The sequence below is a fragment of the Hippocampus zosterae genome, chromosome 12 (assembly GCF_025434085.1).
Source record: "Hippocampus zosterae strain Florida chromosome 12, ASM2543408v3, whole genome shotgun sequence".
NCBI classification, from domain to species: Eukaryota; Metazoa; Chordata; class Actinopteri; order Syngnathiformes; family Syngnathidae; genus Hippocampus; species Hippocampus zosterae.
In genome coordinates this window covers 11,772,052-11,787,810 of record NC_067462.1, presented here as the reverse complement: position 1 = coordinate 11,787,810, position 15,759 = coordinate 11,772,052, and the positions used below count along the sequence as shown (strand labels likewise).

The window sequence follows — 15,759 nt, the reverse complement described above, 5'->3', positions numbered from 1 at the left end:
TAAGCTTTGATGGGAAATGTTTGGGGGGGGAAAAGGTTTTAAGAAGCATAAAATGAAAGAGTACAGCCATGTATATGCCAGATATTGATCATAACTTCATAAATTAGCATTGTGGTAGTTCTGTTCAGAAATGACTAGATCCAGTGCCAGACCATTCCTGAGTTTGGCAAGGGGCTCGTGATTTTCACTTATGAGGGTTCTCCTCCATGACTGTTAATACGATGAATGAGTGAATGCAGAGTCAAATTTTACAAAACTCTAATTTAAAACACCTTCTAACCTGATTATGAACACAAAGTTTCGAGCAAATGTTTGACAACAAAAGGTACATTTTCAATGAACCGAGTCTGATTGATGCATACAGGGTAATTATAAATGTTTGATCATTAGTAATTAAACACAAATATCGTGAACCACTTAAAAGTTAAATACAACTGTACTTAACAGGCTCTACTTTCATGTCAGTCTAACCGTGTACATGGGTGAGGTGTTCATTCTTTTGGTATTTTCAGACACGTCCAGGTAGAAATGGGTGTTTGCGCTGTTATGGGAGTGAACATGGCTTTTTTTTTGTCAACTCATGATTCCCTTTTAAATTCAGCACAGGAGAGGCATTTGGTCTACATGGCGGAAGTAAAGTACATTTGAAAGCAACTGCAAAATGATCTTCACTTTCAGATGATTTAAAAGGGCCAAAATGAAGTGGGTACTAGGAAACCACCTCCTACGCATGTTCGTGTGTCCGCGTGTGATAGCTACAAGATAGCTTGATGATAGAATTGTTGTCCTCTTTTCAGTGTAATGTGTATATGCAACTAATGTCGCCTTTAAGTGTGTTTTCATCCTGCTTCGTTTTGAGCTTTCAGAATCCTCCTCTGCCTGCATTGTGTCCCCTCATGACTCCCATTTGGCACAACGACAGTTCTCATGTCAAACATCTGGGCAGATGGCATGCCGCCACGCAGCCGGGCCAAACATTGGGTTCATCTCTGATGTGCAGACATTGTTGCTTTCCTCCCTTCACTTTTAATCGTCTGCCGCTTCCGTTTGTCTACCATCTTCACTGACTTCCTTTGTTTTTGTTGTTTTGCGACAGAGCAGCCGAAACAGAAATTAAGGAAAAAGCTTCTAAAAAAAGGGGGGGGGATATCTGTAAGTGTGTGTGTGTGTGTGTGTTTGAAATGAGCTTTTATAAAAGCTGTGATGTGTACACCAGCAATTTTATTGCGAATGTGCCTGGATTACTCATAAACTATCTCAATATATATTTGAAGAAATGCGGTAATTCATCCTGTTAAAAATCTCATGTCTTCTCAGTGGTGCATGTCAACAAATAATAGAAAGGAAGGATGGAGAAAAGAAAAGCCCAGTGAAAGGTTTCTGTTAGATCTTTCAGTTAGTCCTTAAAAATCTTTCTTAACCCTTTCAGGGACAGCGGTTATTGGACAGCTTACCATGTTATCGGGTTACAGGGTGCACGAAAGGGTTAATTATTTTCCTTTTAATTCATGTGCAGTGGCTGTCATTAGACCAGATAGGTGGCATTTACCCTCAGGTCAAACTTCCCTGGAATCTGGCTCGGCGTCCAGCTCTGTCTAATGATCTGTGAGATGTGCTTTAGATCCAAACGGGCTCTTTAACAACCCGCAGCAAAACCATTATCAGGCTTGTATGTTTCGATGATTCACGTAGAATGAAAAACACCCCCCCCCCACCCCACCCCGCGTTCTCATATATGTTCCATGCTATCCTGGCAAATATTGTTTCTGTGGGAGAAACATCCAGATAAGTCAGACTTTGACCGGATAAGTGTGTGCACTTGTTTCCACCACCTTGTGAATAAAGTGTTGCATGGCAATAGACCACCCGGGACAATACTTCCAGCTTTATATTTTCTACAGAAAAAAAAGGTGCACCTTGGACAGGCCATATACAGTATAATTTTGAGTCTTTGGGTGTTTTTGGAAGTCAGAAGTACCACAAGAGAACCCACATGAGCACAGAGAGAACATGCAAACTACCACACAGGAAAGTCAAAGCTGAGATTTGAACCTAGATCCTAGAACCTGTGTGGCAGATGGGGTACCATTAACAGGTTAAGGTTTCTCGCAGTGATTCTTAACCTTGTTAGATGTAGAACCCAACCAGTTTAGATGCACATTATCAAACCCTTCATGACTGAAAAATACAAATTCAAAAAGTGTTCCTTCAGTTTTGCCAGTGCGAGACTAGAGTTGCTCAACTTGGCATGACAAAGCATGCAGATAGGAGGCTGAGTCCCATCGCATTCTGTGATGCATGTGAATCAATGAAGTACGTAAGCGTCTGACCACTTAATTGTTTATTTTTTTTTGCTCAACATAGCAGCTATTAAAACATTCTAAAAATATCACACATCGTAATATCACGACAGTCTCACGTTGACTACTGAGCACCGATTGGGCAAGCAATGTAATGTGATCATCTACAGCTGATGATAGCCAACCGGGCGTGTCATACGGTAACTAATTGGCATGTTGAGTCAGGTGTGTCTTAACCTCCACGGCAAAGGCTCCGTCAAACCCCTGAGACCAATTCACCGAACCCTTGGGGTTCGATCGAACCCAGGTTAAGAACCACTGATCTACAGTCTTCGGGACAAAACAGTCCTCTGACCTTTACAAGATCAGTGGTGTGAAAAAACCTTCCGGAAGAAGTGGAAATGCATTAAACGACTCCTTTTTTTTCCAGTTTCAGTTCCTTTCAAGTGTAATGGCCAAATGTTCCAATATTTTGGGCCCCACAGTGTTCAGTATGCCTGTTGGAGCTGATTTTGGGTGTTCGGAAAGGTACACCCCGGTCACAAGTCAAAAGCAGGGCAAGACAAATATAATCATTCTGAATAACCTGCAAGCTCTTTAGTCTTTATTGAATCATCTGCGTTTGTTGTGGAGGACATATGAAGAAACTCCACACAGGAGGGCCGCCGGATACAAGATTCCGACCCAGAACCTCTTGACTGAGAGGCAGGCTCGCTTTCCGAATGTTCCCCGTGCGCCAGCTGTCGATACTCAAACTCATGTATCGATTTGATATGCAAAACACAACTCTGATTTGCATTCAGTATTATTTATGCGCGCCTGTATATCTCCCCCGAACCCCTCACCCCCCCCCCCCAAGTCTCTCCCATAATCCGTACTGATAAATGTTGAGCATATAATATATATAATGTAATATATATATTATACATACATATAATAAAATATAAAAATATCGGCCTCTTCTCTCCAAACATTTCATCCATGTTTCGTCAACATTTGGCCCCAGTCCAACATATCCCCCAAAGTTTGGCTGTGAAAAACCAACCGATTCAGACGTCTTGGCTCTGATGAATACAAATAAAAAAAGGATGCTGCGGGAACTGTATCGTAGTTTCTTCTGGGTAGGGTTTTTTTTTTCATTATTTTAGGCGGGAAATGAAATCCTGTGTAAATGACGGAGGTGCCTTGATTAAATAGGAATACGAGAATGTCCGCAGACAAAGACAGTCAAAAGGTAGACGAGCGCACAAAGCGGGATGATTCAGCTGCGGGTTTCTCCTCGCCGCCTGTCTCCTGACACACTCATCAAACGGCGAAGGGCAACTTGAGGTGAAGTGCAAAGCGTAGCAACCATTTCTCTGCTATGCTAATGTGTTCTTTGCTATCTTTACAGACATTTGTTGAAACATTCCCCGTCAATGTACTGCACCCACACCTCTTCAATGCCATCGGCTAAAGCGGCTCGGAGGAATAAACAGTCACCACTGCAGCTGAAGTCGAATAGGAGAATAAATAATGAGTGCCAACAACAACCCTGCTGAGTGTCATAGGTGAACTCAGCATAGACATAAAAAAACAGCACGGACAAAAGTATTGGGACATGCAACAGCATCGTGAGCTTGTGGTTGGGACAACGGTCTCATAGGGTTGCGTTCGAATCTCTTTTCTGGCCTTCCTCTGTGGAGTTGACATGTTGAGTACGTTAGATGCAAATAGTTGTACGTTTTTCTTTTCAGTGTTGTCCTAATATATTCCTTTTGTTACCTACCTGAATGAATAATATAAAATAAAACCGAGCGGCTGAAGTCGGTTCTGCCGATATCTGATGCAAAGGATTTTTCACTTTAAAGTCCCTATGAAGCGATAAATTTCTTTTTGATTTGAGACACAACAGAGTGTTGAGTGTCGTGTATAACTGGGCCAAAATCGAATTAAACTATATAAAATGATGCTTGGAAATTATGTAAAATGAAGAGTCTGTCTAGCTAATGCACACAAAATGCTAATAAATGCAATAAGTGTCGTCGTGGTGACCCTTTCAGCAACAGAAATTTGAACACAAATGTTGGAGCAATACACTTTAGTAGACAAAGATAAATAGAACACTGGTCAACAGCTAATCAGAGATGACTTGATCTGTCCTTTAACACATGTTTGATGCTTATTACAAAAATGCCTTTACCTTTCTTCAGCACATCAGGTTTTTGAGATATTTTCATTTTTGTATTTAAGTTTAACCTATAAAAGCTTACACAAAATGGCAATGTAGCAATGACGTTTAAGACAAAAATTCCAAAAGGTCCCTGTTGCTGGACCAAACCTTTAATTCATAAATAATGCTAAATACATTACTATATTACAGATGAATTTATTGTTGTTCTATTATTATTATTATTAATAAAGTATATGCTCCCGAACCCCTCAACCCCCCCCCCCCAAGTCTCTCCCATAATTCGTACTGATAAACCTTTAATTCATAAATAATGCTAAATACATTGTTGATCTATTATTATTAATAAAGAGGTAGTTGAGAAACTCCTTTGTGAGTGTCTGTCTACAATATACTGCTCCCTGGTGGCCAAGGAGCAGACAACGACAATGGTTCTGAAGCAAAGAATTAAATTTTTTTTCATTCTATTAGGTCATTACGGTATGTTTTAATGAACTTTAATTGTCTTTTTATTGTATGAAAAATGGATAATGATAATAAAATAATAATAGTCATAGATAAAAGTGTTTCCATCCATTTCAATGGGGGAAGATTTGAGATACGGGTGTTTTGAGTCAAAGTAATATCTCAAAGCCCCACTGTATGGAAAATAAGATGCATAAATGAATAGATTATTGTGTATTATCTGATTGAGCTGGGTTGAAAATTAAAAATCAGACAAATCATCCAAATAGACATTAGTGTTTTCAACCCGTTGAATCCAAAGGGGCATATCTGCGACTGGAAATTCTGAACGTAACAATTCTTCGGCATGATAAGTTAGTGGCGTCTGAATGTTGGCGCGGGTCCAACTCAACCAACCGTGATCCTGTTATGTGCTGCAAATCACATTTAGCGCCCTGGTGAGGTTGTGGCCTTGAATTAAGTGCAGACCGCGGTCACGGGAAACTGTGAGAGTTGGAAAGATGGAAGTTCTATTTCGGAGTCGCTGTATTGTGCTGGAGAGCCTGTCCATTTCCAACCTGTTATTTCAAGAGCATCTATCACCGATCCATTAGATGAGTGTGCATGGGTGAGTGGCAGGAAAACTCAGTGGCACAAAAATGGGAGCATCGAGGGGGTTCACTGTTCACTGCGCTGCATGCTGACTGCGATGCTGAGCTTATTTTTGATGCTCTGTTGGATGGACCGGAAAGAGGGCAGGGGGATGAGTCACAACTCCCACCAAGATGACTGAAACGAGCCCCGCAGGTTTGACAACAGACTTAATTTTACTCTATGCGGCGCTGGAGCCAAACGTATGCGGCTTCAAATGGTCAAGTGGGTCCAACAGCTTTTTATGAAAACCTCCCTCGGAGTGAACACCGAACAGTGCCAAATTCATCACGTTGGATGATCATCCTATTAATCAGGGAGCCTCGGCGGACTACTCCTAATGCTTCCGCATTCATTTGAATTTGTCATGACTATTTGAGGAAATGATCACATTTATCACGCGTGTTATTCCGCCCAGCGGTAGAATGATGACAAACCACTAATTGGAAATGATAGAGCTTGCATGGATCGCCCTATGAGAAGCTACGAGTGAAATTGAAACACTCAGCTGTGTAATGATCTACGGAATATGTGCGCGCAGTAACATAGTGAGCGGCTATGCCGAAATTGTAGTTTATGTTCGGCCCGCTCTGCTCGGATTTGTCACTTAGCCAAAGTTAGACCTGTCTTTAGGCCAACCGCTGATCTCCCAGTGTGACGACAGTGTGCTTATGAAGGTCACGATAGATTTGTGTTTACTAGCCACAGCATGTGATCTCAGTGCGCGAAGCCATGATAAAAGTAATCTGCTTGACTTTTGATGAAGGATTATTTCAACCCAGTTTAATCGCAGAAAACGCAAGGATTTGAAAGAGCTAAATCAAGGGGCACTGCAGCTTTCCAGGATAGTGGAAGACCTGAGCTAAATCAATTGCATATTTGTGGGTTTTTTAAATAATAATGATTCCAATTTAGTGTCCCGAGAGGGATCTACGGATATCCCATTACATCCTTCGGTTTGCGCCAACACTGAGGTGTTTTGAACTGAGCCAAAATAAATAAATGTCACCTTTAGTCAAATGTTTAAGTCAAGCAAACATACCTCTCCATCAACCAACCCCAATGTCCATGTTTTTGTTTTTGTTTTTTTTCTACAGAGAACCTATTCTTGTTTTTGCTGAGGTTGTAGTCTGTGGTCAGCACATCTGCCTCGCAGTCCTGAAATGTAGGTTTGAATCTCAGTTCAGTTGAGGAGTTTTCATGTTATCACAGTGCTTATTTTTTTTATGTGGGTTTTCTCCAGTTCTGCAGGTATCAAACAAACAAAAAACAAAGACGAAATCTAACACCAGAAAAGGATATACAGTACATAATAACAGAAAGTACTGCTAAGTACGAAGGAGTGTTCGATACCATCTTTTTTTCTGACCGATACCAATGCAAATATTGACTGTTTGTTTCAATACTCACCGATACCGATTTAACACCGAAAATTTGTAAACAATGAGCTTTCTTTGTGACGCCGATGATGATTCGCTGATGTGTCAAACAGCCACAATATAGCGCCTCCTGCTGCTGAGAGACTTTTTGGGCCTTAAGTAGCGGTGTCTGGTATCGGCATCACCATAAGTTCAAGATAGCTTAAAATAAACCCGTACCTGTATCAGTACTCACCTAACCTGAGTAAGTACGACTGGCCGAAACGTAATAAACAGCGAAAGAATGAGCCGAGGAAGAGACAATGGACGTTTCAATTTCTGTATTCAGAAAACATCATGAAATATTCTGCCATTGTGGAGTTAACTATGCTTAGTTTTGATTGACATTGTGACATATATATTCGTTGAAAAGTCAAGTCAACAGTATAATATAATATAATAATATATATAATAATATATAGTATAATATAATATAGTAGTAATAATATAATTTCAGATGTTTGGTCGGGCTTCCGTCAACATCTGGAATGAGAAGGTACACAGACATTTCTAAGACGATTACTTGAGTTTGTTCATATGACATGAATATCCCATGACACAAAACTATCGCACAAATGACTTGAATTATGCAGAGCTTCACCTTCTGTGTGAGGCGGCAGCGTGTCGTGCATATAACCCCAAATCTTCTCTTCTGCTGTCGAGTCAGGATGCGTAATACATCATCATGTATTAATTATAAATTTCTGGTAGAATACACTGTTTTTTTTTTAGTGCATCAGCAAGGACAACAAGAGTCCCTTTGGTGTATAAAGTTGCATTATTTTGTTCCAAGTATGTTGAATCATTTGGGTTTTTTTTTTCATAACATTCCCTGCTAAGTTCAAAATCTGGTTAGTTTTTACTTTATCGTCATTTGTCATCTTCTTTTCGTGTATATGTTGCCATATTCTTTCAAGGTGGTGCACTTTTGTTGTCTGTTAAGTCCTCTTTTGCTCGGGTGCAGGTTAAAGAGGAGGGCGGGGGCCGTGATGGCGCTGTCTCGACTGAGTTGTTAAATATTTATCCTTAGTCATGGTAAACTGATTTATTTATATTTTTAGTTGTTTTGAAGGAACATCTCAGTTCCATGATGTAACCTATTTTAGTTTCCTTGCTTTTTTTTATTAACTTACTTGGTAAAATACAAAACGTTTTTATTTATTGGATTTGCACCAGCCAGTAAACAGTTGTGCTAAATCCCCCTTGGGGAAAGACCCGTGTAACATGAGAAAACGCTCCATTTATTTTGCTGATGGGAGGGATGAAGCTGGATTTAAAAGCCAGGAAAAAAAGAAAAAACACCCTGGGCGCCCCCCAAAAATCTTGAAGAGGCAAAATAATTGGAAGACCTTGCCATGGTCTCAAGGGGAATATGAATATATCAACGTCCTCCAGTGTTGAGAGCAGACCCTAGGTGCTTGGTTGTGGCACTTTTCAGCATTTCCGAAGCAAAATCCTCCTTCAACTCTGTTGCCCGTTCCATCAGGGGAAGTCCACCTGTTGGACTTAAGTGTGTCAATGAACGGTTGAGAGGATCAGCGATAAGTGAAGCTTACCTCCTCGGCTACTCTGCAACAGCCAAATTGAGATTAAACCTTTCCAAGCTAGCAGCACATGTCACTCAGACACGTACTAGAATTTCTGGGGTTCCCACCCCCACTTCTAAATGTACTCGCTGGACATGCACAAAAAAAAACCCACATAAAAGCAATTCAATTAGAAATCACAACTGTCAATGATTTTCAGTTCAAAATCAAAAGACTGCAAATGGGAATGCAAAGAGTAAGAATTCTCAAATGAGCATTGAGGACTGGATTCAAAATCCTCTTTCAAAAAAAAACAAAGTGGAAAAATTACAATGTAGGCTAATTCAACTTCTGCGTGGATGACCTACACTTACTGTACCTGTATGCCCCCCACCAATGTCTGCTTTTGATGAGATGATGGGCCTCTTGGTTACCCCCCCCCCCCCCTCAAAATTAGATCAGGGGATCTGGCAGCTCCTGAGCAGGCTTTTCCATTCCAGGTTCCAGAACGGATCTTCCTTGGCCTGGCATGGCTTCTGTTACTTTTCCTTTACAACAGTCGGCAATCAACTGAGGTAAAGCGGGATCAACAGAACCCTTTTTTAAGCCTCCACTGTACACATCACTATAGGATTTCACGAGTGGAAAGTCCCGGGCTGCTTGTTTCAAAATAAGAATCGCCATCGCATGCAAATTATAGCCCATTCAATGCACAGAAACTTTGACACAGATGTAAAATATATTTCCAGGTTCAAACCAGCATGAAACAGACACCTCCCACCAAGATGTAAAACTACCGAATATACAGTGCACGTATATTGGCTTTTACATGTCAAGTCAAATTTATTTGTATAAATCTTAATCACAGAAAAAGTCTCAAAGAGCTTCACATGCCCACAGTTGACAAATATTAATGACAGCAATTGACCTCAACCCGTAGTAGTGCAAGGGAAAAAAAAACATCTTGGGGAAAAATAAGAGCCCTAGAGAAGGGGCAGCAGATGGGGGATTCCCCCTCCTAGGACGACCAGGCTGCAATGGATGCCGAGTAGGCAACATTTAATGCTTCATATGATGCTATACAATGTTGGTTGAAATAGTTTGAAAGTACATCCAATCAGATGAAGCGCTCCAGGTTGACGCACTCAAAGAAGTGGGTCCCGGCCTTTGTTGGTCAATGCAGAAACCTCCACAGCAGCACCTCCGGGAGGTATTATATAGCAGAAGTGTTATTTTTGTCATTCTGTCAGGATTCATTTCCTATGAAGGCAAACATTTGGCCTCATCTTTTATACATTGTTTAAAGGGCACAAAGCAATTACTGCAAAAAAAAAATCCCCTTTAACCCACGTTACATGGTTCATATTTCCTTCTCTAATCGGAGTTGCCTCGCCAAGGACTGTACCCTGCCCCTCCAGATTTATTGTCAGAAGTAAAAACATTGGTGGCGTATGAATAAGGACTTTTGTTGGTTTGCAAACAGACTTAATTTACTGTATGCTCGGTGCACTCATTTGGCGGATCTGTTTGATGTCGAAGTCAGAACACATACGTCAGCATGATTGTTATTTGTATCTCGGGGATGTGGGGGTTCTTGGTTGACTCCCTTCCCAGGACATTTCCTTTTCTCCAACACTTTCATTACCGGCCAGCGTTTTCTTCACTAAACAAATCCAGTGGATTTTTGTCACTGTGGTAAAGAATGCGTTACTCAGCCGTCCATCAAGGTTTCCACTCACAGGCCAGTATATTAGGTACAAAGTAATTTCCAGTGCTGTAAAATGATAGCAAATCTTACACACACACACAAACATCCCAATTACATCCATCGAACCATTTTTTATAATGTTTGTGAGTGTGAGCCACAGCCGAGCCCAGCTGACTTTGAGCGAGGGGTTGGCTACTCCCTAGACTCGTCACAAGCCAACCACGGGCAGATGTGCGAACCACCAGATCATCACTTCGTCTTGATCGATTACATACGCAACTAAATATTGGAAACAGATTTCAGTGGGATGTGGATGCCACCACTACCAACAATGAACATTGTGTTTCCCCCACTGGTTTGTTTTTTGTTTTGTTCTTTTTTTTTTTCCTATGGGTGTGTATTATTGCACATTATTAAGGGAGTTTGCAGCAAGGGGTTTTGCCACTCCAATGTCTTCAAAGTATTTCAAAGTGGATTGGATTCAACATAATGGTGCGGGGAAAGTTTGGATCTATGTTTTGAAAGTAAATACACAAAAACGCACTTTGATACAATAACTGGATGGAGTTTACTGAGTATTGCAAATGCGTTTCAGGTCAATGCAAACTGATGCTGGACTTGGCGATTGGTTGTTGAGTGATGTATCTCCTTATGCATATACGCCATGAAGTCCAGCAAATCAACTTTTGAAATGTAATCAGTCGATCCGTTCCCCATTTCATCATTCTGCCATTGTGATTAAACCCAAATGAAGTTGCTTGAGGGACTGGATAATGATTCCTTCTTCATAAAATGAAATGCACCTATAAGAAGTGACATCGTGGCTATTTATTATCTCCAGTGGCGTCCTTGCCTCTGTCAGGGAACACGGCTCCAAAGTGCTACAGCAAGCTGGTGAACCCACAGATCAAGAAACGCACTGCGAGCAAGCAACATCCGTTTTATTTTACTGTTATTTGCTGACATCAAAGTTTGAGGGACCGTGGGTGGACCTGATTGCTTTTCCTGCAATTTACTGCCATGCTTTTTTTGCCCATTTCTCTCCTGAACTCGAAGACTCGTTTGTTCCTTATCATAATATAACATAACCCGACTTTTCCCAAATGCCAGGGCTCATTTATACAATAACAGCAACAAGTCCAATTAAAACGTAATTAATCACCGCCATTGTGAGCAGTGGATACTGATCGTATCCGGATGTTCTTGAGAGACATTCGGTCACTTGCACGGACAGAATGTCGGCTTACTTATTTATTTTCTACACTCATCTCAATCTCATTCTCATCCCATCTAGTCCCCGTCAGCGCCTTGAATTTGTCAAGTTCATGTGAGGTTGTGTTTTCTGGCAGGTTTACACCAGATATGGGAAATGCTACACCTTTAATGGGAACAAGACCACATCCAGGAAAACCAAGCAAGGGGGAATGGGAAATGGGCTGGAGATCATGCTGGATATCCAGCAGGATGAATATCTGCCAATATGGAGAGAGACAAGTAAGCCAGCAAACATTTTGAGTCCAATGTAATCTCTTACACGACTGCTTGATGTTGAATTAGCATAATGGATTAATAATAATGGACATCATTTTGGGGGGAATGTACTGCAACTCTTTCGGCCAGAATTTGTAAACTGATGAGAAAACTTAGCCATAACAACTCTGAACCCATTGACTGAAAATTGTTAGTATTCAAGTCAACACTTGGAGGTCATACATAATTCAATTCACGTGGCTGTTTTCACTTCGATTTGTAGCAAGTTTGAATCCATCCCACACGAAATAATCGAAATACAGTTACCGGAGTTTGGACACGCCAAGGTCAATGCCCAATACGTTTTAGAATTAGAAATGCGGTATTATAATCAGGTCCAGTGCTAAACTGTACTATCATCAAAAATTAGTTCACCTCTGTTTCTTTTGAAACCTAAAACAATGAAACACTCAATTGAAATGTGTCCCGCCCCAAACCCAAAAAAATAAGCTATAGAAAAAGAAAAAAAATTACATACTTTACCGTTGGGCGCTAAAACATGTTTATTTGGAAGGCAATCTTCAAATAAGTCTAGTTGAAGTTTCCTGTCAAACTACCGGTAAATATATTGTATTGAGAATTACGCGTTGTGTACCACATGACAACTACATGATGTTGCCTGATACAAAATGGATGCAAAACGCCATGGACGGGCAAATGGAAAGCATCAGTGTTGTTGTGCTATCACCCTTTAAGCAACTGATATTTGAACATGTGATAACAGTGAAGCAACACAAAGAATAAAACAATACAATACATACAAGCATATATTATTTATCCTCTGCAAAAAACAACGAATACTACTGCACCTTACTGAGTCACTTACGAATGTAGAATTTCAAAACTACAGTATCTGTATGTCTACATTAGACTGCTCTTTGTGACCAATGCATGCACATCCTGTAAGTGGTCGCAAAGCAAAAAACACATGAAAAACACAATGGAACAATTAAGTTTGTCAAAATAGGTTCCACTGTACTGGCACCAAATCACTGCTGCAAAAAAACAAACAAACTGGCATATATGGCAAAATGGTTGAAGGTATTGTTTCCATGTGCTTTTCACAACAAACTTATGTTTCATTAATAGCATTTCAATCTGGAGTTTGATATGTTGACATCACATTTCCATTTTCCTCTGAATTTTCCATGCCTTGCGTGTGCCCCGTTTTGAAGATGAGACATCTCTGGAGGCCGGAATCCGAGTTCAAATCCATAGTCAAGATGAGCCTCCTTACATTCACCAGCTGGGCTTCGGTGTCTCGCCAGGCTTCCAGACCTTTGTTTCATGTCAGGAGCAAAGGGTAGGTCTTGATCGTCGTCATCGTCAAGCCCACCCACAAGCACCATCACTACCATACTGGTTTAGTCCTGAACAGTTCACCTCTGCTTGCTGCCTAGCTAATAAATCTCTATGCTCAGTTGACATATCTGCCCCAGCCTTGGGGGAACTGCCGCTCCAGCAGCAAGGAGAAGTTCCCTGGATATGACACTTACAGCATCAGCGCCTGTCGCCTACTCTGCGAGACCAATGAGGTTGTGCGAGTGTGCAACTGTCGGATGGTGCACATGCCAGGTATGATCTGAATACGTTGAGGTTTTATGTTTCTTGCCTATACAGAGTGTAAAATATACTTTGCTGTCATTTTGGGAGAAACAATAAATAGTAGCTCTGTGTTTGGCATAAAAAAGTACTTTCAGTTGATTATTTGAATGGTACAAAATGTCAAACACTCAACTATAAAAAGAGAGTGCTAACAGCTGCGGTCGGCCACAACTCGCCCAGATGCTTGCACTGAAGTACAGGATATGGCCAACTCAATTCCAACTCCTGATGTCGCTCACTTCATCCCACGCCTGAAAGGCATACATGCTACATGCAAATACTGCAGCACACGAAGTACTGGAAGTAGTTTCAGTTTAGTATAGTTTTTTGTGAAAATTGATTGAATTTCATCCTATAGAATCCTACTTTTTACACCTACAGAAAGTGACAGTTATTGATAACATTTCAAAATGTATTTCTTTGGGGTTGATTCTTTACATGTACCGTATTTTTCGTATTATACGTCACTCCGGATTATAAATCGCACTAGCCAAAAAATGCGTAATTAAAGAGGGAAAAACATATACAAGTCGCACTGGAGTATAAGTCGCATTTTGGGGCGAAATTTATTTGATACAACACCAAAAACATACATGTCATCTTGAAAGGCAATTTAAAATACAAATAAAATAGAGAACAACAGGCTGAATAAGCGTATGGTATACTAACGTTACATGACTGACATGCCTGGTAATGTCAGTAACAACGTAACATATTAAGAGTTATTCAGATAACTCTAGCATAAAGAACACGCTAACAAGTTTACCAAACTATCAGTTTCACTCCAAATCACTACATCCAATGAAATCTTCATCCTCTGTGTCACTTTTAAACAACTCCCCCAACTCGGGAGGGAGACGATGCGCCGCTTCCTCTTCTACGTCACTTACGTTGGACTCATCGTCGATTTATCAACACAGACCAAGAGCTCCCTCTTGTGGTTTAATGTGAAAATAACATGTGAAATGACATGTGTGAAATTATTAACACGTGACTATAAGTCACACCCCCAGCCAAACTATGAAAAAAACAGTGACTTATAGTCCAGAAAATACGGTATTGTGGGATGATAAGTTTGGTTGCTTACTGTAAACATATATAGGCATGGCACAGTGGACAACTGGTTGGCACCTCACAGTGCAGAGGTGCAGGGTTCGCTTCCGGCTCTGGCCTTCCTATGTGGCGTTTAGATGTTCTGCCCATACTTGCGTGGGGTTTCTCTCTGTACTCCGGTTTTCTTCCATATTCCAAAAACAGGCATGGGAAGTTAACGGAACACTCTAAATTGTTCCTAGGTGTGATTGTGAGCACAAATTGTTGTTCGTCTCCGTGTACCCTGCGATTGGCTGGCAACCAGTTCAGGGTGTACCTCCCCTACTGCCCTAAAACGGCTGGGATAGGCTCCAGCATGCCCGGAACCCTCGTGAGGACAAACGGATTAGAAATGGATGGATGGATGGATAGATGGTACACTGTTCCGCAACTTGGATAATATTTTTGTGTTACGAATTATTCTTGCACACTCTCAATATATTATGTGTTTATACTGTATGCCTTTGTATTATTTTAAAAGTGTGTTTCAAGACCATAAAAAATGATGCCTTATAAATGCTATAAAAACATGCATAGGGAGGATTTAAATAGGGTATGTCTATTTCTATACTTATTGCGGGGTAAATTGAATCCAAGCTTGGTCACCAATTGGATTAGAATCCGAGATGAATATTTGAAAATCAATTTCCATACAGTGTCAAATGACAAGGTCTTTGTGCAATTTTCATATTCTTTGTAATTATTTCATTTTGCAACACTGGACATTTCAGACTTCCCATTTTTCTAGATGGCAACATGTGTCAGCTGCGTGATTGACAGGGGACCAGTCCACAGTCTCACCCTAACTCAGTTGGAATAGGCTCCAGCCCGAATGTGACCCTGAACCGAATAAGCAGCTATAGATCACGTAATGATGGATAAGATTGAGTGGCAGCCAGGCTGAATCAAGAATCCAATTAGGAGTCACCGCTTATCATTGGAATATTTGCAGGCAACTGTTTTAATAATCAGCTGATCTGCAGCAGCCTTGCATTTACATGATATCATGAGGCATATGCAAAATAACCCATCTGCATTTTGGCCCACTTGAACCCGTGGGGGACAGATGTAATTTGGTGTGGCTGACCTTGAGCTGTTGTACCAGGAATGGAATGCTCTTCAGCTTTGATGGCAGCTCTCAGTCAGGTGTCAGTCGTGATTAACATCTCTGTGAATTTCCAAACCTTTAGCTCGGCCAGGTCATCGTCAATTTATATCATTTATTATTCCAGCGTCTAATAGCAACGCATGAAGCTTGTAGCCGCATCCTCGGTTGTGTATGATTCCATGTTTTTAGCTCAACTTGACTCATAAA

General features: G+C 40.8%; 1 protein-coding gene across 1 annotated transcript in view; it reads left to right on the top strand.

The window, feature by feature from the left end:
• The window catches only part of LOC127611134 (acid-sensing ion channel 4-A), an 85,058-nt gene that overhangs the window by 55,869 nt on the left and 13,430 nt on the right, over nucleotides 1-15,759 (top strand). Inside the window, exons 2-4 of the mRNA XM_052081481.1 lie at nucleotides 11,567-11,711; nucleotides 12,923-13,050; nucleotides 13,169-13,322. Coding sequence (XP_051937441.1) covers nucleotides 11,567-11,711; nucleotides 12,923-13,050; nucleotides 13,169-13,322 — 427 coding nt within the window. The remainder of the gene's footprint in view (nucleotides 1-11,566; nucleotides 11,712-12,922; nucleotides 13,051-13,168; nucleotides 13,323-15,759) is intronic.